Source organism: Ostrea edulis, chromosome 9 (genome assembly GCF_947568905.1).
Source record: "Ostrea edulis chromosome 9, xbOstEdul1.1, whole genome shotgun sequence".
Lineage (NCBI taxonomy): Eukaryota > Metazoa > Mollusca > Bivalvia > Ostreida > Ostreidae > Ostrea > Ostrea edulis.
The window spans coordinates 50,454,416-50,480,311 of record NC_079172.1 but is presented as its reverse complement, the minus strand read 5'-3'; the positions used below and the strand labels follow the sequence as shown (position 1 = coordinate 50,480,311).

Sequence of the window (25,896 nt, the reverse complement as noted above, 5' to 3'; positions counted from 1 at the left end):
GAGAGGAAAAATTAAAGCATTCAATATGAAAATGGCACAAAAGAACTTCAGATCTTAATATTAAAGGTGATCAGTCAAATCTGGGAGTGGCTGCTGATGGTAGTGGTCCAGAAAGACTATGCCGTACAATCACTTAATTCTCATGTGGGTTTAATCATCTTTTTGTGGTAGAGGCATTAACTCCCTCATTCAAATACTCAATAAACATTAGAGACTACAAGAAAACACAGCAACTTCCCACCAACAAGCTTATTATCCTTAAACCAAGACAATTTGATCCTAAGTAAGGGATTCTACAGCACATGTTTAAATACAATTTTGATGAACTGCAGCTCTTTTAATCTTAAAAAAAAAAAATGTAAAAATATGCAACATTGCCTTAAGAGTCAAGGTTTAAACTGAGCTTTTTTTTTTCGTAGAGATATTTGCGCATTACAGGTCAATCAATGCAGATTCAATGTGAACACCAGCAGTGTGAATTTCATCATGGTTTGGCATGGGTGGCTTGGGAAAAAGTACATACTCCTGCTGTTTGTATGATAAGCAAGATTTACATCTAGGTGGTCTTGGTATCCACTTTGGGCAAAGATTACATAGACAAACTTTTTTGGGAGGAACATGTAAAATAGTCTTTGATCTAATACGATACTTACTTGTTGTAACACTGAATTCATGTAACATGTTGCTCCTGCATTTTTCAAGCCCACAAAACCTTTCAGTGGCCTAGGACCAACTGGGGGTAGGTATTCCCATTCAGTTAACGGGGGCTCACCTGTATATAATATACATAACAGTTCTTTTATTTCAAACTTTAAAAAACAAGAAAAACAAAAAAGGAAAAGACCCCCAGGCTCTGTTCTTCATCAGAACATTTTTAAAAGATATTTGATCCTTTTTATTTCCATAATTTTTTTTACCCATATTATGACCCCATCCTAGTCCCATGGGATCATGACTTAAACAAACTCGATATCTATAGAACTTAAGGATGTTTCAATATCAATGATACTATGGCCTTACTGAAGAAAATATTGGGGGAGGGTGTATATGGCCCAACGATAAAGTAAATAAAAGAAACTCTGTAAAGCAAAATGGAATCTTTACTTCAACTTACCATGATAAAACATCTCTAACAGCATGTGAGCTACACACTTTAAGTTTGGCACACAATTTGTACAGAGTGCAACTAAAAGATCAAAGGCAGCTATCACAGTCGGGGGCATGGCACACACAGGAACAGCGGTCACTAACGGAAATTCACCACCTGTCTTTCTGCTCTGTAAAACTATCTTTGATGCAGGAAAGAGAAAATCTTCTACCAGTTCCTATAGGAATCAGAATATAAAGCTACATAACTCAAATGCAATATTAAAGAATATCTGATAAAAAAGAAAAGCATTTAACAATGAGCTACATTTGCCTCACACGTTATTATTTCCTGAAATGGCCAGGAGAATTCTACAACCGATCATAAAAAAAAATGTCTTCAAATTAAAAATGATTAAGGTCATTTCTCAAGGAAACGGAAGCCTGACAACCAATTATTTTGATTGACTGGATTATACATGCATCTATACATAACCCAGTCAATAAGAATATTTTTTTCTTCCAATAAGCTTTTTCAGTATTTGAAGGCTACAAAACAAAGAAACGCACTAATTTGTCACATGTATTAAACTGTCATTAATGACGTTTCAATTTTGGTTACTGAAATTTCTGTCCAAACTTTTTTCTTTTGATAATTATATTTTTACATATTGTTGTATTTCTGAATCCTCTGCCATTTGCCTGTAATGCACAATGTGCACCTATGAGCCACAGGGCTCCTTTGGAATAAACAATAATCTGTGATCAGCTGATTAATACTTGACGTGTTTGTATAGGACCATAAGTATTAGTAAATCTCAAGTCTTCTTAGTAGAAGATCCTACATTACTGCACATACACCTGTACATGTATTAGCTGTTAATGTCAAAGTCCTTCTTCTATAAACTTGTTCACAAGAGACACAAGAATGCTGTGTAGTGAATATATAATTGTAAAAGCTTCAATCATATCAATTGACAATAAATTCTCCAGTGTATTGCGTACCTTTATGAGATTGGATCCTCCCTTTTCAGACCCGATGTGAAACTTCTTTTCCGGTGACTGGAATGCTAACAATTCACGAGTAATTCCCAGGTGCCCTTCTAACAGCGCATCCTCTACTATCACTTCCTCTGAGTTAATAACGTGATCCTGAAAATATTCATCTCAGAGTATAATGCTCAGCCTTTAGATTTACAAACTTCCTGAGACAATTCAATAACAAATAAAAATACATATAGTACCATGAAATGTTTCAATACCATAACTCAACATTCAAGGGACCTTAAGATCATATGAGAAAGGTTCAGATTTCACAGAAACCAGAAGTGTATATTTACAAAATCTTTGGATTGTTTTGACACACTTTCCCTTCAAATTTTTCTGGTAATTGACTTCAACCACCAAAGAACATGTAATACTTTAAAATTCAAAAAATATTATCTAGATGTGTACTGGTAACTGGGAAATAGAGTTACGACACCACAAGTGTCCTGTAAAGGCCAGGAGAGTCAACATGCCTGCTTCATTACAAGCAGTTATTTACATATTACAACTCAACATGACAAATATATACAGCTTTCTGAGTTAGTAAACAGTAAATGAATTCTACACAACCTACTTTTGTTTTTTTTATCCACTGTATTTCATTATTTAACTGTTTTTCAGCATTTGGTAGCTTGACCTCCGAGGCTGACGCATAATTTAGCAATCTGGAATGAAAAATCAATCAATATTTGATAGTATCTCATGACAGTTATAACATTGTATCTAATGACAGTTATTCAAACAATAAAATGCTTTCTTTGTTGTTTCATTGGGTGATGAAGGTAGCTAGCATTGCAGAAAAAATGCATAACCTGCGTAAGCCGAAAATGAAAAAAGTTTACAGACAGATGACGGACATCAGGCGATGAGAAAAGCTCACTTGAGCTTTCAGCTCAGGTGAGCTAATAAGAGAAAAGATTCAGAGAATGTAACTATAACATTATATAGCCTGTGACAGCATGTACTTACTTCCACAATAAATTAAAGTATTCATGGGCTTGCTTTGCATTCTCCTTCACAGTTTCCTGTAAAAAAAAAAATTTGAATTCATTAAATGTCACAATGAATATATGTAATGTCACAAAATAGCAATTTTTTTAACCTACATGCACACATGTATATACAAATGAGAGTTGATTGTAAAGTATGCATCATTCAATGCTAACACTGGCATTTCATATGATTATTAGTGAACAGCATTTATTATGATCATATTGAATGAAAAAATAGTAAAATTGTGTTTCTTTTCTTTTTTTTAAAGTAAAAAAAAACCACAAAAAAAAAACACCCAACAAACCAATAAGAAACTAGGGTTGAATATGGCTGTTCTGATTTCTTCACATTTTGTTGAAGAAAAAAAGTTTAGTTGACCCCCCAATTTCCTGTATTTTGGAACCAATCCTCTGGTTTGGATCCAAGATAGTATGATACATATACATTTGCATGGAGTGTAATTGCAATACACCGCTGTCAAGTTAGCATAGTTCATGTCTTACACTAAGTTCACAGAAGAGAAGGGTGATGAAGAAAACCATTGGGCGTGTTCCCCCACAACATCGAGTGGCCATCAAACAGAATTGTTCTGCAGCAGCAACTCGGACAGGTCTGAAATGTGAACAATAACATTCACTGCAGTTTGATGACAAAATGCAAATTTCTCAAAGGACCATATATCATAAAAAGCCTCATTAAATTCTTAACACAGACTAATTTAATTCTATTTTGGACATGTACATACATTAAAAATGATTCAATTTCTAAATCTTTAAAAAAAAATTTAGTTCAATATCTAATCACAATGTAGAACATATGTTAGAAATCTGTAAATGGTGCATCTTTCATACTCCAATAATCAAATATCTTTGGGGTCAAAGTATGTTTTTAAATTCCTCTTATTCTGGTGTTAAGCAACAAACATTGTGCAAAAAAAGTTCATTAGAACTATACATTAGTTCATGTGCTAGATGTTTAGAATTAAAAAAGAATACATTTATGCATTTTCCCTATGTGATCTTTTCAAGGTGACGGATCCCTGCTACAGGGCCAATGACTTTCACAATTTTAGTAAATGCCTCTGTACTCATTATCACTAAACATCCAGATCTTGTAGTTGACATTCAAGAGGGAGAACGATTTTTAAATGACTTAAATAACTGCATTTTGACTAATGATCCTTACTGCCCTACCCTGGAGCCAGAATATCTAATACATGGGCCATAAGTTTTACAATTTTGGCAGAGACCCAATATGAGTATGTACTTTATACTTAGTTTGTTTTCGTTTCCCAGATGGTCAGAAGTATATAAATTTCAATATTTAATGTATTTCCACAATTTGATCCATATAACCCTACCTTAGAGCCTCCCCCATGGATTTAATAGTGGCCTCCATGCTGAATTTGATTTTGTACACTTTGCATTTTAGCATACATGTATACACTACAGCGACCCCAGTGATTATACCTGTTTTTACAGTGCAGTAAAAGATCCTTGATAAATGTTTGCCATGATTTGTCCTTGTTCAGGGCCTCCAGGGCGGGCGGACACAACATCAGACAGACCGTCAGGACTTCCAGGGATTCCCTCGCCACAGTCAGATCCTCCATCTCGACATGATCCTGTCTCTGTAACGACACCATAGTTAAGAACCAAAACAACCATACAAATGTCCATAGCTGGCAAACTCTGAGGTAGAAACCTCAATCAAAACTGTCTATGGAATATAATTTGGAAAACTGTCAAAATAAAGTCTTCTTGCAATGTCTAACCTTTAAATCAAAGGTTAGGATTATAGGGAAACACACTTCTTATAAACAAATGACATCATTTTGTGGAAACCACCACCCAACCCCCCCAAATTTACCTCCGAATGTTCTTGTCCTGGAGAAGAAATGAAACCAGTCTGTTTTCTATCAATATCTTATTTTCTGTTTTTGTTGAATTCACAGAATTTCTAGACAAGTCAAAACGATATGAAGAAACCCATCCAAGGGCCACAACTCTGCCAAAAGTTATCCAACCAGATCCATTTGTAAGTACTTCACCTGCATATTCTCATGCTATATCTTTATCCCAAACTTTAGTTCAAAATGTCCATGTATGATTGAGATAATGAGCAGAAACTGTGATATGTTAGAAATTTGACTAGAAACTGTGATATGTTAGAAATTTTCGAAGTCCAACTGGCTTAACTCTTTCCAAACTAATTTGCTATCCATCATGAATCCATCATGAACTTGACTATTTTAAGGATGTTTCTATATCCTAAATATCCATGCATGACTGAGATAATCAGCAGAAACCAAATTGTTTCAAATTTTCTAAGTCCAAGGGGCATAACTCTGCCAAAAATTATCTGACTGGAACTACATCTGACCTGCATATTCTCATGAAATATCTATATCCCAATTCCCAGTATGACTGTCCTTGAATGACTGAAATAATGAGTAGAAACTGAATTGTTTGAAAGTTTTCTAAGTCCAAGGGGCATAACTCTGCCAAACTTTTAACCTGACCCAAACATGGACTTGATCTGTGTGTTCTTGTGACATATGTATATTCGGAATTTCTATTCCAAATGTCCATCCATGTATGGTATGAAATTTTCTAAGTCCATGGGGCACAACTATGTCAAAAGTTATTCAACCACAAGCAAATATTTCCATGAAATTTCAGTTAAATATGTGTATTCATAGCAAAGATAATATTATGACCGAATGACAGAAAATGATAATGCTATACATGCCCCAGACATTTCATGGCAGGGGTATACTAAAAATGAAAATAAGGCAGGAGTATAATAAAAATGAAAATAAGGCAGGGGTATACTAAAAATGAAAATAAGGCAGGGGTATAATAAAAATGAAAATAAACATATTGTGTATTGTTTGATTAAATATTGTATCGTATTTATTGGGTTTTTTTTCTTCTTTTTTATAACCAATACACAGCCTTAATTTGTATACAGTTTTATACTATACATTCTATACACTGTGTAGCTTTATACTATACCTTCTCAAGTGCTTTGTGGATTTCCTCATTAGTGGCATGGACTAAATGTAGAGAACTGCTGCTGGAAGCCCAGGCAATCCTCTGTATGGCTTTTATCACAGACATATCTGGGGCAAACTTGGCAGCCTGGAGTAAACATAAAATTCTTATAACACAGCTGGAAATAAACACATACATGACATCACACCATGTATTTGCAGTAGTGAAATATTATTACCTACATTATACAATTACTGACATTTTTTTTTAGGTCAATATGATGCTTTTGCTACCTGAGATGTACAAATCTCACCTCGTCTTCCAAATTCAGTGAATATTGTACTTTGAGGGTGGCTAAAGTATTGTATAGACCAAGAAAATGTCAAAAATTGTTGTATGATTGAATAATTCTAAACATTGAAACTGGCTACTGGAACCAACAAATAATGCCTGGTCAACCATCTTTGTATAGACCTAGTCAAAAGAGATTCGAGATATGAATTTTTGCTTATTATATAACTAAATAATTTAAAACATCGAAACTGGCGACAAGAACATGTAGCACTTACCACATGAAACCTGATTGGCCATCTTTAAATTGGGTTCGGTGTTTCTATAAGTCAATTTTTACTCCAGTTCATGATAGATGTTACCTTTTCTTTGCAAGACAGTCAAAAATTATTAGAGACACGAGTTTCCATTCAGCGACCAATAAATAATTAATTGTATCAATTCAAAAATTCCCAATTTATTTTTGGCTCAATAAGAGGAAATTAAAATGTTTTATTTACCACAAAGGCAGATGAACATAACGTCTATTTTTCCTACATTATTAGATCTTAGCCCGTTGGAAAGCATGGAATTATTCCATCATATGATGAAATTTGTTAAGGGTAGAGTATGAATATAAATGGGGCAGGCCAACACTCATATTATTTGTTGTTTTACTTTCCATTTCAGAATTTTCCACTCATGAAGAGATCTCACCAGCTTTGGGCAAAGTGCCACAGATTTTGACCTATATATGGCACTTATGTCCATAGCAGTGAGGGTTCTTTATCACGGCATCTACTGAGGCATGTATATCCGAAAGACTTTCAATTTTGCCAAGACATACCTTAAAACATTTGTTAAGAGTCTCATTCAAACTGAAAGCTCTTAGCTTTAATGAATTTCACCTGCTACATAGCCATTTTGGGTTGATAGTCAGTTCAAGCTATAATGCATTCTATACAATTTCTCTGTTTTTGGTTTAAAGCGACACATGGAGAGAAAATGTAGTTGAAATTTTGCAATTGAAGGAAGACTTATCATTACTTAACTGAAAATACATTATCTAGTGAAAGTTCCAAAGACACATGTCACTGCTGAAGGGTTATGAATAGGTTGCATGCAATTGGTATACTGCAAGCAGGTCTATCACAGAAAATGACATTGCAAGAAGTGTTGGAATGCATGCTAATACTACATATGCTTTACGAAGAAGTTCACAGCAAATGGATTTCGTAGAATATTATCCCAGGTCCATACATTCCTGTGATACTTCAAGAAGACAACTTTATGCAAACAATTCATCTTCAGAAACAGCTTCCAATCACTTCATTTGACTTCTAGGACCATCCTGGGACTTTTCTGGAATAGTTCTGTGTGGAACAGACTCCTCCTGTCAGTCCTCGATTGCTCCATCATGGAGTAGCTAGCTTGGCTTGGGGCAGAAGAGATATTCAGACAGTCATACTAAGGTATAACACTCAGAGAATGCTGTACTGACTGCTGTGTGATTCTAAGTGGTCAGATGGGAGTTGGAAGCATCATAGTTTTGCTCAAAAAAAGAACCATTAATGGACAACTGGGTAATTCAAATTTTAGATCACTGAATCATCCACTAACAAACTGAAGATTATTAAAATCAATCTGACATTTACCAAACCTTTTCCCTATTATCCATCCCTGTTTCATTGGTCTTGCTGGTTTCCTTCTTCAGACATTCCCTCATATAATGTATCAGTGACACACCCACTGACTTTTGTTCTCAAGTCAAGACTAAATATGCATACTGGAAATGCTTACATATCTATTTAACAGACTGTTAAAATATCAAAATGTTTACCTCAGTATACATCTCCTACAATGTAAAGTTTTAAACACCTATAGAAGGCCATTCTGTTCAAAAATCAACTCTTCACAAAGGATGCTTTTATGCATGATCTAACCTATCTGATCCTCCATTTCATAAAGACCTTTTATACATCACTCCCTATTTTCACCATTTCTTGCTACCTCCCTATATACAGTGTATATGGGTATGATTGTTATCTAAATCAATATGAATCCCTTTTACTCAAAGGTGTATTTTGTGTTTGGTTGGAATCGGCTCACTGGTTCAAAAGATGAGAGTGTGAAATGTTAAATGTCATCATTTAAAGCTATGAAATGTGTTAATAAGTTCGAATTCTGTTACCTGGTCAAGCAACTGTTGACCCAGCCTTAATCCGACCATCCTTGTCATGACCTCTGCCCCCGGGTTAGGTATAAATTGTAGGGCCTGCTGAAGAATTAGGGCGTGACTGTGTTCTGCTTGAGTGATGTTTGGAGACTGTGGATCTGCACTGCATGCCTCTACCACCACTTGAAATTTGGCATGACTGACAGTGGTAAGCATGAGCTTACAGATCTTCATCACTGTAATATACGCCGCCCTGCAAGACAACAAGAAAGAGGTCACTTCAGTTCATGGTGTGATGAATAAACTTGAATCTTCATCATATAAGAAATCTCGAATTTTGCTTTCATTAATAGAGTACATTGTCTTATTAACCAAAAGAGGGTGCAGCATTCTGAGTTAAACAAAGCCACTGTTTCATAAATGAGAACTATTGAGTTTTTTGGGAGTTATAGTAACTTCATACTATTGTCTACAAATTCAAATCATAATGAAGGGAAATACCTTCTGAGATAAACACGTATCTATACAAATGTATGTACAATTCATACTAAAAAAATATGATCAGTTAGCAATTCTAAATCCATTAAAACAGACTCATATAATCTTACCTTCTAGTTGGTAAATCAGCTGAGGGTAGAAAGTTGTTTTTGGTTAACATATTCATCGCTAATTGAACACCTCCATTTTTCACAAAGTTAAATTGGAATTCAAATGCATCATCTGATGTTGTTTCAGTTGCTGGCATTAACAAACTGTATGCAACCTACCAAAAATGAACATCATTCAATGACAGTTTCAAATAAGTTAACTTCATAAAAATATCAAATTCTGTAAAGGCAAACCATTGTTCATACCTCAATATTATACAGAGCTTGAGTTGCTGAAGGGGTAAAAAACATAGCCTCCAAATCATGAGAGTATGTAGTCTCTCCTCGGCTGTGTTCAGCACATACAGACTTCAGCTGGTCTATTGTATGAACATCTACAACATCAACAAGGCGGTAAATATCAAGAAGCGGTGCATTTTCCAAGATAAACATGAAAAGATTCAGAAACATAACCCCCGGTGGCAATATTTAAAAGAATTAACTTCAAATTTAGAATGTCTGTAATAATGGTGAAAAATATGAATGGTACGTTTATAACTCATGATATACTGAAAATAATCAGCTGGTGCAATGAATTTCAATTTATCAAGAGTAGATTAAATGTTTATAAAATTAAGCAATGCAATATCTTTCAGCTTGATGCAACAGTGCCCAGGAGTCAGAAAATCTATTTTTCTTAGCTGTACACATAATTTCAATTTTTGGCCCCCTAAAGATATCCCCTTTGTGTTACTGCACATGCATGTTTCATAAACTTCCTATTAAATCTAGAATATAGTGATTGACCAGTGACACCTACCAGCTGGCATGAGCTTTAATACGGCTCTGGCAGTATCTCGGAGCCTGGGTACCTGTAGCTGGCAGCCCAGATCCGACAGTTGAAACAGAAACTGGGTATATCGGTAATTATTTGCTATTATCTGCAAAGAAAATAAAGTCACATGCATCAGGTAATTCAACTACATGTATATGATCAATTTGAAATTTCTTCATCTGGAAAATGAAATTTGCTAAAATCATATCGGATACCAAAGCAGCGAACACCTATTAAACATTCTCTTTTCTTATATCTTGAATGTCAATGTTTCAGTAAAAGTTTTATCAGGATGAAGAGCATTAACAAACACCTACCACCCCTGGTAAACAGTTTTCTGCCTCTATATTAGGACCATCAAATGTGTGATGAGGGGAACCAGCAGAACTATCTGAACTGCTGTCAGGACTAGACGGCATGTTGCTTCCCACTTGTATCAACTTGGCTGTTATCAGCTGCAATACATATATTTTTTATACATTACATATTATATGCATTACAGTAACTGCAACTTGAACAAAAGCAATGCTCAAACTGCAAAATACACCCGTCCGATATATTCAGAGATGGAGTAATATTATAAGAAAAGATTAATGTCCAAATCAATGAGTAACACAGAATAGCTCTTAGGTCACCACCTTGAATATATCTCTACATATTGTAGGTGAAACAAATCAATTGTCCCCACAGCAGATGGATGGTTGACATGATTCAGGAAAGTTGAAACCAACAAACCCCCAAAAGTTGTTGGGGGGGGGGGGGGGGGGGGATATTCACAACAAATAACTACAAATCACCCTAACTTTCTCACAATAAAACAGATCTAAGAATACCAGCTGCACAGGTTTTCATACCATACAACATTTCCACAAAATTTGGAAAACATTAAATAAACAGACTCAGTTCTCTAGACAAAATGCATGTATTCTAAAGACGGACATATGCAGATGGACTGAATGAAATCAATCCCTCCCCCAAACTTTGTTCATGTGGAATAAAATTAATATATTGATTAGAAATCAGAATGTTACCAGAGCAGGCAAACTATGCCTCCTAATTTGCATAGTGAGGAAACCTTCCACACGACAGGCAGTTATTACTGAGTCCTATTGGGCTGTGTTCTATCCAAGAATCAAACCATACCTTACAACTGATGTAGTAGCACCCTGTAACATCAGCTGTAAATCACCATGCTTATTTCTCATCCAGAGGCTCTACAGATGATATTTAAATGAACCTGTCCTACTTTCACTTTTTCTTAATTATCTCCTTTAAGAATGGGACATAGCCCATCACTTACACAACATGAATTTCTTATATCCAAGGGTGCTTTGTGGTGCTTGAGAAAGTTTACTCTTATCTCAAAAAGGAACAGAACATACAAATCAGTTGTTATTACTTCACTTAGAAGCATATACGCATGATATGGTTGTATTCAAAATAAAATTCGAAGTCTTTTAGGGGTCAGCCATTGAGTGTATCTATAGAATTTGTTCCAATATGTATTTTAGAGCAATTCACAATGCATACAAATAGATAGAAGAGTAAAAAGCCATTACATATGACATATGTACATCTACAATGTAGCTAGAATATGGCATAAATATGCATATGAAGTGTATGCATGATCTCTCTCCTCTCTCTCTCTCTCTCTCTCTCTCTCTCTCTCTCTCAATACTAGAATTGATACCCCCACAGGGCTCATTCAAAGTGGGGCATATTTAAAACATATATCTAGATGTCACATTCATACAAATTTATATAATCCCTGCATTATGCAGTTACAAATTACAAATCACACTATTAATTTGGATTTGCTTTGATCTACATGTAGGTCAAATGGTCTTGCTCATGACACACCACCCACCCAGAAGCAACCATTATGCCCAGTATAAGCTTTTAATACCACTCTATTACAAATTTTTGGGTCAGACAAAAAAAAATTTAACTTTTGTTTTTTATACAAGTAACTTTGACTTAAAGGGACTGATTAACGATTTCCCCCAAAATTTTCTTTTTCACTTTTAATGATCAAAATCTACTGTCTATAATGTGTTTAAAAGAGTTCACATAAAAATTAAGGTTATACATTATCAAAGAAGCTCATTTTAGAGAGTTTATTATTTGTTTTGTAAACAAAGATTGCGGTATGTTATTGTTTATGAAATTTTCAAAAGAAATGGATATCGATCTAAGTTTATTACATCTTTCACATTTCGTAGCAGTTTTGGGGTAAATGTGTCATCTAAAAGTTAAAATTTGTGACTGCAAAATAAAGATGCTTTATATTACAAAATCAATATTTCACTTGTTTGTTTGTATACATAAAAAGACTCGAGTCTTTGTTTACATAACACAGATTTAAGGCTAAAATATTGCTTTAATTCTTGCATTCAGAAGGTCAAAATTTTGGCTGTCAATATTAAATGAGTTATATTTTTAATGTTTACCATCAAAAATGAAAAATAGTTTTATCAAAAATCATGAACCAGTCCCTTTAAGTCAGCATTAAAACACACCTCTACCCATAAACAACCTTTGTGCAAATGCATGTATGAGCTTTTACTATATTCTCTCTCCATCAGAAGTTATAACATGGACTAAAATTTCAAACTTTTACCCGTGTGACCTTGACATTTGCCAAATGACCTAGAGACATGACATCTCATCTAATCCTAAGCAACCTCTGTAGTTACTGCAAGCTTTTGATGTCTCTTCATTATAAAGTTATGACATACACAAATATATATAGTGGGAAGGAGAGAAAGTCAGACATGCTTGGTAATAAATATACCCCAATTTTTATTTTTTGGTGGGGTCCTTAATACTAAACAAAGTAAAGTGTACAGAAGTTTAAGTCAAGGACAATTTAATGCACGTGATGAAACTGAGATCTTGCATATTTCCGTAAAAGCCAGTGTCATCTCCGAGACGAGAATTTCTCGAGAACTTGTACTGATAAAATAATGGTGAAATCACGTCAATTCTTGGTGGCTGATTTTTGTAGTGCAAAAAAAATTGTAGAAAATGAATTGAATTTTGATTGGACAATCTTATGCATTATCGTACATTTTTAAACTTTTCAACAATAGTCCAATTTATCAAAGAATATCAAGCCACCATAAAATATATTGACTTCACTTTATGCAATATAATAACAATACATGTCCTTCAGTTCCTTTGAGAACCTATCAAATTCAATGTAATATAAATACATTTAACATGATTTGTAACGCAACTTCATTATTTGTAAAAGAACTTGCATGTAGTATGATTTAACATTTTGTATCATGATTACGTGTAATTACATCTACTCATATGTTGTAAAACTGACTATATATAGTATAATGTCTACTTACTGATTTTTCTCGTAACGGAATTTGAGAAATAAGTCTCTTGTCCTCCACTGGATCAAGAAGTTCACCATTTGCATACAAGTCCATTTTAATATTGCTACTGGCTTTAATTTTACACAGCACCTGTCTACGGACTTGTCCAATAGTATCATTAGTATGAGACCAAATGTCTATATCATCCATCTGACGTCCTTGACTAGGAAACCTTATTATTAAAGTCACTAATTTTCCTCGACATGCCCTACAAGATAAAATCATGATACAACTAGAATACTTTAAAAGCTACAACATTAAAGTCAAGTTTTCCTTACAAAGCAAATTAACATCATTTATGGACACTCATAAAATAAAGAGGGAGTAAATGCTTACATGTTGATGACATGCAAAAAAGAGAAGAGTACTTAAAGACAAGTGACAGGCCTTTGTTGAAATGTTAGTTTACTAATTACATACCTGCTGAGTGGGAGAATAGATCGTTCCTCTGTGTAGGCCTCATCACACTCTGCCACGTATTCCCGGAGCACTGTCAACACTCGTACCATCCTGGTGGTCTCCTGCATCACTCTATTTGTACTATCTTTGTCCTTCTCCAGCACACTGACGGTGTCATACAGGGCCTTTAGTCGGTCCACACACGACTGTATGAAATCATCATGGATTTCTACCTGATTTTGTTGTAAACGAGGTCCCAGGTTTGTATAAATGTCTTTCAGTAAGATGATTGCCTTGTTTGCTACATCATCAGGGCTTAACAACACAACCTGTCACATGATCAAAAACAATATACATGTATCTATATCATCAGAGCTTAACATCACAACCTGTCACATGATCAAAAACAATATATCTATATCATCAGGACTTAACAACACAACCTGTCACATGATCAAAAACAATATATCTATATCATCAGGGCTTAACAATACAACCTGTCACATGATCAAAAGCAATATCTATATCATCAGGACTTAACAACACAACCTGTCACATGATCAAAAACAATATATCTATATCATCAGGGCTTAACAACACAACCTGTCACATGATCAAAAGCAATATATCTATATCATCAGGGCTTAACAACACAACCTGTCACATGATCAAAAACAATATATCTATATCATCAGGGCTTAACAACACAACCTGTCACATGATCAAAAGCAATATATCTATATCATCAGGGCTTAACAACACAACCTGTCACATGATCAAAAGCAATATACATGTATCTATATTATCAGGGCTTAACAACACAACCTGTCACATGATCAAAAGTAATATATCTATATCATCAGGACTTAACAACACAACCTGTCACATGATCAAAAACAATATATCTATATCATCAGGGCTTAACAACACAACCTGTCACATGATCAAAAGTAATATATCTATATCATCAGGGCTTAACAACACAACCTGTCACGTGATCAAAAGTAATATATCTATATCATCAGGGCTTAACAACACAACCTGTCACATGATCAAATGTAATATATCTATATCATCAGGGCTTAACATGACAACCTGTAATATGATGAAAAAGAATACATCCTTATCATCTTCATACTCAATGTCATCTACAAATTTCACTGAGTTTCAAAACCTACATGTACATGTACCAGCCTCTCATCAGAACAGAACTTATCATGTAAAATTAACTCCCATACCTTTTCAATTACCATGTTCTTTCATATCATATGACTGTCAAGCAACCTTACAGTTGACTGATCAAATGTGACTACATGTAAAATTGCTGTCAAAGTAATTTGGTATTTACACTTCAACATACATATAACTCTGGGCTATAAATTGTAATCAAATGACTGTACACTAACTAATCATTTATATTTTGTACAGTGCTTTTTATATTATGAACTATATTATACTGTATTTGTAAACAGAACTCAACATCTTTTATTCCAACCAATAATAATAAAAACAGTAATAACTAAGCGACCTTACCCTCCACATGTAATCCATTCCAATGAGTTCAAGGTCATCCATCAGATGACCTCCTCTTCTCTTGGCAATAATTTTGTTCTCTTTTTGATTCACATGCTTGAAAAATCTCTCAAAGCAACTGAAAGAAAAAGATATATAGGCATATACAATAAGGGATATCAACACACAAAATAAATGCAAAAATGTTCTATGCATTTTCATGGTTAAACGTTTCAAAACTCATAAAAACCTACTTCATTCCATTTTCTGTCAACAGACTTGGGTCAAGTTGTAAAATGTTTTGCTCAAAAAAATCTTTTGTTATTTCTGGATCCAAGTCTGGTTCTTCTCCCATCAACTGGAAATTGTACAAAAAACAATCAAAATCATACGCTTGTCAAAAAAAAAGATGTTGCCTCTGAGTCAGTATTATGCTATGTTACCTACCTTAGCAAACCATTTAAAACAAGATTCTCTGTCTGAGGGATAAATTGCACTCTCTGCTAGGCATTGCCATATCTAAAATCAAACAAATATGACCCTGAAGAATAGTATCTGTTAGCCAAGTTTTACATACTAATGTACAATGAATTCTACAAGTTTTACCTGTCTTGCTTGAGATTCACATAACCATAGCTGACCATCTTTTAGCAAAAACCTAAAAAAAAAAAAGAAAAAAAAGAGAGAGTCAATGACCTGTTTAATGTATTGATCTATAAATATACGTAACAAATCATATTGATATTAGGAATCAGTGGTATTCCGTTGCTTTCCTATACTTTTATCATTTTGTTTTTCTGAAACAACCTGCCAGATTTCTACATCCGTATTACACTTACCTTAAAAACCTGAGCCGTTCCTGTATTTGTTGTACATGATTAAATCTTCCATCTGGTAAAATATTGCTGGAATCTAGTGCTGGGTGATCTGTAGCACAACGTAGAATAAAAGCTTAAGACAGAAATACATGTAGGTTGACACACCATAAATTCAGTTTTTTAAAAACTACATTTCATTAAAATTTTGTTAAATTGTTAATTTCAAAACAAGAACCTCAGTTGCATCGTCAATATCACAACGAATTACTGTCATATAATAGAGCTTTTCAAATGCTACTCAAAATGAAACAAAGCTTAGAAAACAAAATAACAATGAAGACTTGATGAAATAAATTCCTTAAAAATTTCAAGCTCTCTAGTAACTTGAGAGTTCAACAAAGAACATGTTACCTCTAGCAAGCTCTCTAGTTGCCTGAGAATTTAACGAAGAACACAAATTGATACATCACATTAAAACTACTTACCTCTGGCCAGTTCTCTGGCTTTCTTCATGTAATTGGAGAGATTTGTAGCCACTAACATGACTATGGAATGGTTACTCTGAAGCTGTGCTATAACAGTGTTGCGATAGTATACATGAGAGGCTCTCTGAGGGGCATGGGGAAAATTCTGTGGAGACTGCAAAAAGAATCAATGTTTAGGAATTAAGATTTAAAATATAAACAGGAAATGGTGCCCCATGGACCATAGTGTTCACCCGAGCCAACTAGCTCATATACATTGTAGGGATAAAACCTGTAAAGAACTCTAATAGTGACTCATAATTACTCCTATAGCTAGACCTGTTATTGGATAAATATATACACTACACATCTAAGGATGCTTGCATATTTCTTAAACAAACTGTAATCATTACTTCCCTGCTATGGAACAATTTCGCACAAATTTCCAAGGAAAATCTTTGGACCTTTATTACAGCAAACAAATCTAAACTTGCATTACATTTCCCTCTAAATGCTTGAATACTATTTTTTCACATCATAAAGATTTTTTCCCATATACATGTAATAATGTAACCCTTATTGTATTTCAACCCTGCCCAAGAATTAAACCATAATAATATGAGAATGCTTTTACTTTTATTTGACAATGTAGCATTCTCATAAAGATTCTCCCACGGTATTTTTATATAAAACTTCAAAGTCACATAAACTTTGGCCCTGAAAACCAGTTACTCATCAATAAATTAGAATCAACACTACCTGAGGATGCTTTCACATCAATGTGACATTGATATATTGCTGTTTTTGATAAAAGGATGTTTACAGAAACTAATGTACATGTTTAACTTTTTTATCACACGTCCACATTAATCAAACTCAATTACCTCTGGAAATAGCTGACAAATTTCACGAATTTGCTTTAATGCTGGCAAAACCCATTTGTCATTTTTCAACTCTTCCACAAATTTTGTTATCCAGGTCATCTTCTGGGCATCACGGTCCTGCAAAAAAATAAACAAATAAATAAATAAAAATTGTTGGTTCTAACATTAGTTAAAAGCATCACTACAGCACTGTTCAAAACATGTCATGTCTTTATTTCCATATAATCTACTATATTGCCACTGAATAACAATGGCAAGTTTTGTAATTTTTACGATCACTAGTGTATATTTCATAATATTACATAATTATGCATTAGTTTTGTAATTATAATCATTCTAATTGCATTTGGTGATAGTGGCCTATCTTTCCTGGTCTGGAGATATGCTGTCTTTGTTTTTTCATGTCTTTTGTTATCTTAGACAATAAATTTGTAGAACTTGTAATTACTGTTACAGAAGCTATATATCAACAATATTAATTCCTTGAAATGCATATAACAAGTTTCTGTGGATGATGTTTATTGAGTACAAACTGCCATCCAAAAGTAGTCTGATTCATTTAAAACAACATACTAACTTACTGAATTACAAGTGACTCATCATCCAATCACAATGAGGTATGAATGAAGACAGGACTAAAATCATTGATCAGATCATTTTCTTTAGCTTTAAATGACCATTCCTACATCGTATATCTGAATATGGTTCTCATCATTTTTTTAAATGGAAATATAGATATGCATTATTGTCACTGTTTTACCTGAGAGCAACTGTAGTCTAGGATTTTGATATGGGCAGTCAGAGCCTGATCCATAATTTCTGTTGGAACATCTTCACTGTGTGCCAAGTTCCACAATAACCCCAGGACCTGAAAAAAAACATATCTGATACAAACACCGGCCCTTCCATCCAAGTTACTAACCAGGATAACACATATTTCTATACAATTTTACAAACCTAATAGAAAGTTTACTACTGTAACAGGAAACGGTACTTGTAAACCCAGAAAGTCACATTTTAATACAGAAACAATAATTGTACAGAATTACGTGTACCTTATGTGCCATGACCCCTTCTTTGTCATCCTCTGCCAATCTGCGTATCAGCTCCAGCAATTTCTCTCTCTGCTTCTTTGATGCATGAGTCCAGCTCACCTAATACCAAAATAAGAACTAAATCAATAATAGTGAATTTATTTTTTCAAGTCTGCAATATCAGAAATTTATCTTTTTAGCAAAACATTTAAGCAATTCTTTTCACTGAACATAAGTGTCCTCACATTTAAAAAAAATCCTGCCAAAATTGGTTTGATGTGGGCAAATAATTTTACTGGACATCTAGACAAACATATCTGACATATTTGCTGGACACCACTTGGGTTGGACACTGATACTCAGTACCAAGACTGTACAGAATTGGTCAAATTACCATTATAATGCCTTTTCAATTTATACTGGAATCAATCATTGGTATTGTACCTTTCTCACTTACAACACAACTGTCTAAACAAGACTAAATATCTGAAACCTGAGACACTTTACATCAAGTCCAGAGAGATTAACCTAATTAATAAAGTGTATTGGAGATGGACATCTTTTTTCTATTGGAGCTTGGGGAGTACATAATTACTCTAATTGCTCGTGGAGGAAATATTAGTAATTGTTCAGTAACCATTGTCTAAGTATGAAGAATATAAGCTGGTTTTAATTTTACTTCCATATTTTATTTCATCAGGTGAATTTTGATATAGCAATTAGACCTACCTGTAGATTACGAAATGTTGACAAGATTTATTAAAACAAATTGCAGTCGAATAGCTACATGTATACACTATATCTATTAAACCAATGTTTATGTATTTTTATGGTTAAACAACTGGAACATATATTCACACATCTTAATCCATTGTAGAGTCTCATGGAGCATTACCACAATGTTCTGTAAGAGGAGACAGCTTCTATGGAGTTCTCAAACAGGCACATCATGTTATAAGAAGAGGAATGTCTGCAGCCTTAAACATATGGTCAACAAGTGGTCTAACTACAGCCACATAAACATGTATCCATGTGAAAACTCTAAGTCAACTTCAGAGCTTTGTATCAGCCATTTTAATACTGTATTATATATCAATTAATGTTTTGCAGATTTAGCGAGAAGGTTGGGTTCAATGAAAATAAACAAGAGGTACTGTGAGCAATGCTCACTAAGAATACCCCCCGCTTACCCCAATCTCCCAAAGGGTGTTGGTAATAAGTATAAACTACCTCTTTTCTGAGTGTAAAAAACAAATGGCATGACAAACCGAACCATATTGCTACTTCGATGTCCAGTGCGCGTGACCTTTGACCTTTTGACCCCAAAATCGATAGGGAACATCTTCATCCCATGGGTAGTCCATATGTATGATATGGTGACTGTAGGTGGAAAAGATAACGCTTTAGAGCCCGGAAACCATTGCGTCTACAGACGGACGGACGGACAGACGGACAACCCGATTCCAGTATACCCCCCCCCCACAACTTGTTGCGGGGGGTATAATAAAGGACCTTTCAAGGAACAGGCTCAGTAATAAAGTGTTGAACTGTTTTATAAATTTTCTCTATACATACATTTTAGGAGCCTGATGCTGAAGAAATTTCTTTTGAAAAAGTTGTCACAATTTGAAACAACATTAAATCTAGACAAATCAATGTGCAAGTTGTTTGTGCACAGTTAAATACTACATGTATATGTGATGTTTAATGCTCTTGTTGATTTGATCATGACAAAATGTCATGAATACAAAAAAATCTTATCTACTTGTACATGCTTTCAGATGATGGAGAACACTGAATTTTGTTTATTCTGATCCAGTGGTTCTTTAGAAGATTTTTTAAAGATGCCTCCATATTTTCACTATTTCTTAATTATCTCCCCTTTCAAAAGAATGTGACCCTAAATTTGAACAAATTTGAATCCCAAGGATGCTTTATGGCAAGTTCGGTGGAAATATTGCATTCACACAAAACTTTGGACTTTGCTTTACCTGAAAACACTCAAAGAGGTGATCTAGCTGTTCTGGTGAGAAATCCCATGCTAGTTTTGCCAGCAGGTCATGCACATTCTTCACTATGGCATCATGTTTCCCTGACTAAAATGAAATGTTACAATAAGTGTTAAACAATCAGTCAACATTTCAATTAGTGTAGATGATTTTTTTATTGACATTGCAATTAATGTACCTGTGCTTCCCAGAGTTTGTCAAGGTCGTCTGAGGTCAAGGCTTTCTCCTTGATCATAAATCTTAGTATCTTCTCCAATTTCTCCACATACTGGGGTTGGTGGAGACTGTCTCGTAAAACAATGGTCAATACTCCATTTTTCTGAATCCATTCCTGTTTATAGTCACTAAAACTCTTAAGTAACAAAGCAAACACTGTGCAATCTGTAGTTTGGGGTTCCGATACACATGTATCTCACAATACCGGAATTTCAAGGCTTTTGTTCCCTAATAACCTTGACTGATTGAAATTGATTTGTAAGAGCTAATAAAAATTTCACGTTCTGTTTGTAATTTCTGTAAAAAGTAGTTCATCTTTTGAAGAATAGGACCAAAATTTAAATTATTCAACATATACAATATATACTTTGGGCCACATTTAAAAACATTTGTTTGCTCTCTCACAACTCAGTATTAAACACCAGACATGTTTACTTTTAAATATGCCTTTCCTGTGAGATTTCTACAATATTCTCAGTAGCTGATAGAGAGTTTCAAATCATAACTTATACCACCCTATCTTTACTTACAGCCATTTTGTCTGCTGTAAGCCACTCATCCTCTTCCATCTGGGAGTGACGACTGGATTGGAACGAGACATTAGAAATGACCTTGTTAACTTCATTCAAGGCATTCATCTTCCCATTGAAGGAAGAGATTTGTAGTAACCTAAAATAAAAACAATGTGTTTACAAAACATGAACTCCCCTAGCAAAAGCAGTGTATAATAGAAAATTTCCAACAAAATTCAATGAGTGTGTCAAATGTTAACTTTAATGTTATGAATCAAAGCCATCTCTCTCATACCTTAAAGTACTACCTAATATTAAAAGTTTTCTAGTTTGTATAGCTTACACAGCTTATATTGAAATCGGTGATTTTGAAATATCTCTCATTTTGAAATCAATTATTGTTACTTGAATACAATTTGCAAGTTGAAGCTATATGCTTCAATGATTTCATTTTGACCCACCTAAGAATCATTTTGAGCCTGAAACCCTCCAGGCTTTTTATAGTATCATCTTGATTTGGTAGTCTATTTACGAGCTGCTTCAGTCCTTTGATGATAGATGACAGTGCATCATTTTTGGCTTCATTTTTTGATTCCTTTTTCAGCTCCTCATCTGTTAATTCATTCAGAAATTTTGGAACTACTTCCTGCAATGTAAGAAAAGATAATGTATAAATGTTTGCAGTTACTAATAGTTTCCTTAGATTTTATCATTTATCTGTCAATATCTCAAGGTATGCTAATCATAAAAGATAGTCAGAACACAATTCTAAATAAGACATATGTCTCATCCCAGATTTTCATAAACAAAGCACATAAGCAACTTAAACGCAGTATTAAAGGTGTATGTTTCAGCAGTGTTGTTGCTAAGTTTTAGCCTTTTCTAGGTTCCATCGACAATACTGGCGCGACTTACTCAGAACATACTCACGGAAAACTAATGCCATGCACAGCAATAGCATGTCTGCTAGCCTTAATACTTTCACACAGACTTTACTTCAATCCCATCCTTACATTTCATTATTCTTTGTTTAAGTTTTCACTTCTGCTTCATAGGTACATCAGTACTTCAAATTTCACTTGTACATTTAACTAATTAGATTAGAAAGTTGATTTTGTTTCAGACTTGACAGAGTATGACGAGATTAAGTCAATATGGTCATGTAATGAACTGTGCCATCTGACATTTGTCCACAGAGATCAAAAGTTAATTTACAGTATATTATTTAATAATTTTCTTAAGATTTTCAATCATTTTTTTACTAAATCATCATCATGCTGAAACAGATGTTTAAATATATGTAGGTGTGCAGCAAGAAAAACCAAATTACATTGTTTTTGAAATTCTGAGATGCTTACATGGACTTTGTTATTACAAAAAAATAATTCTGAATCAGTTGTTGTTACAAGAAAAATTGAGGCTATATCCAATTGAGAATGGGGCAGCATTTCAGCCCCTGAGAAGGCATCAATAATCCTTGCACTAGATGCTGAACAGACAGACAAAAAAAAAACATCATACAATTATAACCTTATTAGTCCTGTTTCTATCATGTTTTATACCTATAAATTACCCTTACAAGTCTGACCTTGACCTATGACCTTAAAACAACATAAAGGTTCCTTCCTCTAATCAATGGAAAAATGTGTATCAAGGTCAATTATGCCAGTCTTACTAATATTGTTTTTATCTGACCCAATGACAGACAGACATGTTTGAATAAATGTGTATCATGTTTGATTACCCCAGCTGTTTCTATCTTGTTTATTAGTGTATTTAAAATTACCCTTGCTCTGTACATTTGACCTTGACCTTTAAAAACACCATGCTTCTTTCTCTAATCATGGGCAACTTCGGTTCATACCCGAGTTAGTAAGGTAAATATTCCAATGTTCTTTCTTTCTCCCATGTATAATACTCCAGCCAATCACATCCATTGTTTGAAAACTGGCACATGCGCAGTATTATTCCAAGACTGACATATTGCTACCACACTAACCCTCATAGAAGGCAGGGTTAGTTGAGTAGAGTTCAAATGTCACAATATGTCATATAAGAGTTGAAACTCTCTCCATTCGCTTGCAACTCGGGTAGGCCGAGTTCGTACACGGGTACGAACCGAAGTCGCCCCATGTGTAACAAATGTACAAAGTTTGATAATCTTGGCCTCTGATCCACAAGGTGCTAATGGACGAACAGATGCACAGATTCACTGCATCACATCATAACAGCACCCATCATAAACAATTTTCATATAAAACTTAGGAACCCTCATTGTGGCATCATCCAAAATGGACATAAAGATACTTGCATATTATTTAACTAACTACACGTATACAGCAATTTCATACTGTAGAGAATTCTTCTTACAACATGATCAGCCACTAGCTGCAATAAAGCAGCCCTATCTGACCTTTTTTTTCTTTCTTTCTGAAAACATCTGAATAAAAATAGATCGGAGAGCGCTACATTATAACAGCTAGATCAGCCTCATATATGTAACTACTGTACACACCAAACAGGAACTCACCATATCTAACCCCAACTCACTTACATCTAGTTCATCCACAGTGATGTTACGGCATTTCTCATTAAATCATATTCAGATATCAAAATCTTAAAATTAACCCCAGTATAATTGTTGTCACATTCAAAATAGCCCCATTAGGTAAAACAAATGTAGAGGATTTTGTTAACTTGTTCAAAAACTACTGGATGCAAAAATCTCCAAATACATAAGAGTACCTCTGGTGACCTAAAAATATGAAGATAAGTACTTACAACAATAGGTAAGAAGTATTGTTCCACGGTCTGGGGAGTGAGAACCTCAGCACACTGACCAAATGGTCTGAAAAAGACATGCATCATTTCACTCAATCGAACACGGGAATTCTGTCATTAAAACTTTACATATCCTTTGCAACCTCTGAACATTGGCATTTTAAGAAATCTCTTTTTCGGTAAACTTACTTAATTAATGCTGCTACAACTGGCACAGAGAGCTGAGGACCATCTTTAAATCTGTCCAGCAAAATCTGAAATCCACCCAACTTTCCAAACTTATTTACCAGGTCCACCAGCCATCCCTGCAATGTTTTGATAAAATAATGAACAAAGTCTGAGCAAATATACATTATACATTCCTGCCTGTGCTATAAAAACAAGTGACTATCGTAAACTCTAAATCCACAGGACCACAATGAATCTTCGAGAGATCAAGGGTTTGAATTTTTAAAGAGAGTCCAGAAATCTGCACAGATATAACTCTGTTTACATCACGCAAGTGTGGTAAAATTATTAATTTTGTTTTACTATTTTCCAAGTTATATACTTAATCTTCAAAATTCATTTCATCTGAAATATTATTAAAGAAACCAAATATTATTTGTTTTTGTTTTGATATTCTTTTTATTTCTTTTGCAGCAATAAATAGGTATAAAAATGAGTGTTGTGTCTATAATTATCAACTTTGAAAATTTAATTAGTTTAATTGATAATTGAAGTCAATCACTTGGCAGGCTAATTACTTCCCAGGTTGGATTAACTAGTGGTATGTCATTGCTAGATAGACCCTACTAAGCTCTCAAGCCAAGTTTTCATCTCTCAGATTTGGTCCCTGTGGTAATGATTTGGTCACAGACGACTACCTTCTTGTATTTACCACATTAGCACTTCCAAGTATGTACAGTAAATTTTAAATGATTTCATATAATGGGACTTATATTACACAGATTAATGGGAGTTATACAGATTGATGGGACTTATATTACACAGATTGATGGGACTTATATTACACAGATTGATGGAACTTATATTACACAGATTGATGGGAGTTATATTACACAGATTGATGGGACTTATATTATACAGATTGATGGGACTTATATTATACAGATTGATGGGACTTATATTATACAATCTATACAGATTGATGGGACTTACAGTGTATATTATGCAGATTGATGGGACTTATATTACACAGATTGATGGGACTTATATGACACAGATTGATGGAACTTATATTACACAGATTGAAAGTTTCAAGAAATCAAGAGATTTTTTTGAATTGTACACCCCCTGGAATGCATTAGATTATCTTAAATGAAGTAAATAAACACTTACTTTAGGATTCCTAGGATCAGGGGGAAGAGCACACACACCCTCCACATTTTCAGTACCAGCCTGAACACTTTCTGATGTGCGGCTTCCATTGTATATATGAAACCTTATAAAACAAAAGGTTATGGAAAAATTCATTCATATGACAGTAAGATAAGAAAATATATGTAAAATTTAACAATAAATATTGAATTTTGCTTACTTGCAATGTGGATTCAAAACCATAGCTAACAGTTCCAGTAAAGGAAACCAGTCTTGAGACAGTTTTGTGACAACCAATTCAATCAGCTTTTCTGCGTTTTTCAGTATACATCGCTAAAATAAAAAAAACCACATATTGACCTTCACTTAAGTCCACTTGCTCATACTGAGAAATTACAAAATGAACTTCCTTCCTGTGTTCTTTAACAAAAGGTCCACAGGCCTTATCGGTCACATGAGTACTAGTGAAAAAGTATCACTACTCCAAAGGGCTATGAAATCTAGAAAAAATTTCCTGTTCTGAATATCTAAGCTAAATTCTAATGTTCAGGAACAGTATAAATCAAGA

General features: G+C 34.2%; 1 protein-coding gene across 5 annotated transcripts in view; it reads right to left on the bottom strand.

Moving 5' to 3' along the window:
* LOC125659115 (probable ubiquitin carboxyl-terminal hydrolase FAF-X) overlaps positions 1–25,896 on the bottom strand; it is a 52,052-nt gene that overhangs the window by 19,522 nt on the left and 6,634 nt on the right. For 2 of the 5 annotated variants that reach the window (XM_048890665.2, XM_048890667.2), the window contains exons 4-36: positions 25,549–25,661; positions 25,350–25,452; positions 24,198–24,313; positions 24,009–24,075; positions 21,689–21,873; positions 21,246–21,384; positions 20,678–20,830; positions 20,482–20,586; positions 18,512–18,610; positions 18,217–18,324; positions 17,457–17,573; positions 16,594–16,747; positions 16,130–16,217; positions 15,897–15,948; positions 15,738–15,809; positions 15,545–15,648; positions 15,312–15,429; positions 13,800–14,107; positions 13,350–13,587; positions 10,308–10,445; positions 9,976–10,096; positions 9,423–9,550; positions 9,177–9,331; positions 8,584–8,821; positions 8,233–8,247; positions 6,144–6,269; positions 4,596–4,756; positions 3,630–3,738; positions 3,103–3,158; positions 2,708–2,798; positions 2,092–2,238; positions 1,115–1,325; positions 654–772 (exon numbers count right to left, since the gene is read on the bottom strand). In XM_048890665.2, the coding sequence (XP_048746622.2) occupies positions 654–772; positions 1,115–1,325; positions 2,092–2,238; positions 2,708–2,798; positions 3,103–3,158; positions 3,630–3,738; positions 4,596–4,756; positions 6,144–6,269; positions 8,233–8,247; positions 8,584–8,821; positions 9,177–9,331; positions 9,423–9,550; positions 9,976–10,096; positions 10,308–10,445; positions 13,350–13,587; positions 13,800–14,107; positions 15,312–15,429; positions 15,545–15,648; positions 15,738–15,809; positions 15,897–15,948; positions 16,130–16,217; positions 16,594–16,747; positions 17,457–17,573; positions 18,217–18,324; positions 18,512–18,610; positions 20,482–20,586; positions 20,678–20,830; positions 21,246–21,384; positions 21,689–21,873; positions 24,009–24,075; positions 24,198–24,313; positions 25,350–25,452; positions 25,549–25,661 (4,254 nt within the window). The remainder of the gene's footprint in view (positions 1–653; positions 773–1,114; positions 1,326–2,091; positions 2,239–2,707; positions 2,799–3,102; positions 3,159–3,629; positions 3,739–4,595; positions 4,757–6,143; positions 6,270–8,232; positions 8,248–8,583; positions 8,822–9,176; positions 9,332–9,422; positions 9,551–9,975; positions 10,097–10,307; positions 10,446–13,349; positions 13,588–13,799; positions 14,108–15,311; positions 15,430–15,544; positions 15,649–15,737; positions 15,810–15,896; positions 15,949–16,129; positions 16,218–16,593; positions 16,748–17,456; positions 17,574–18,216; positions 18,325–18,511; positions 18,611–20,481; positions 20,587–20,677; positions 20,831–21,245; positions 21,385–21,688; positions 21,874–24,008; positions 24,076–24,197; positions 24,314–25,349; positions 25,453–25,548; positions 25,662–25,896) is intronic. The other 3 variants (XM_048890668.2, XM_056149499.1, XM_048890669.2) reach the window with 2 other exon arrangements.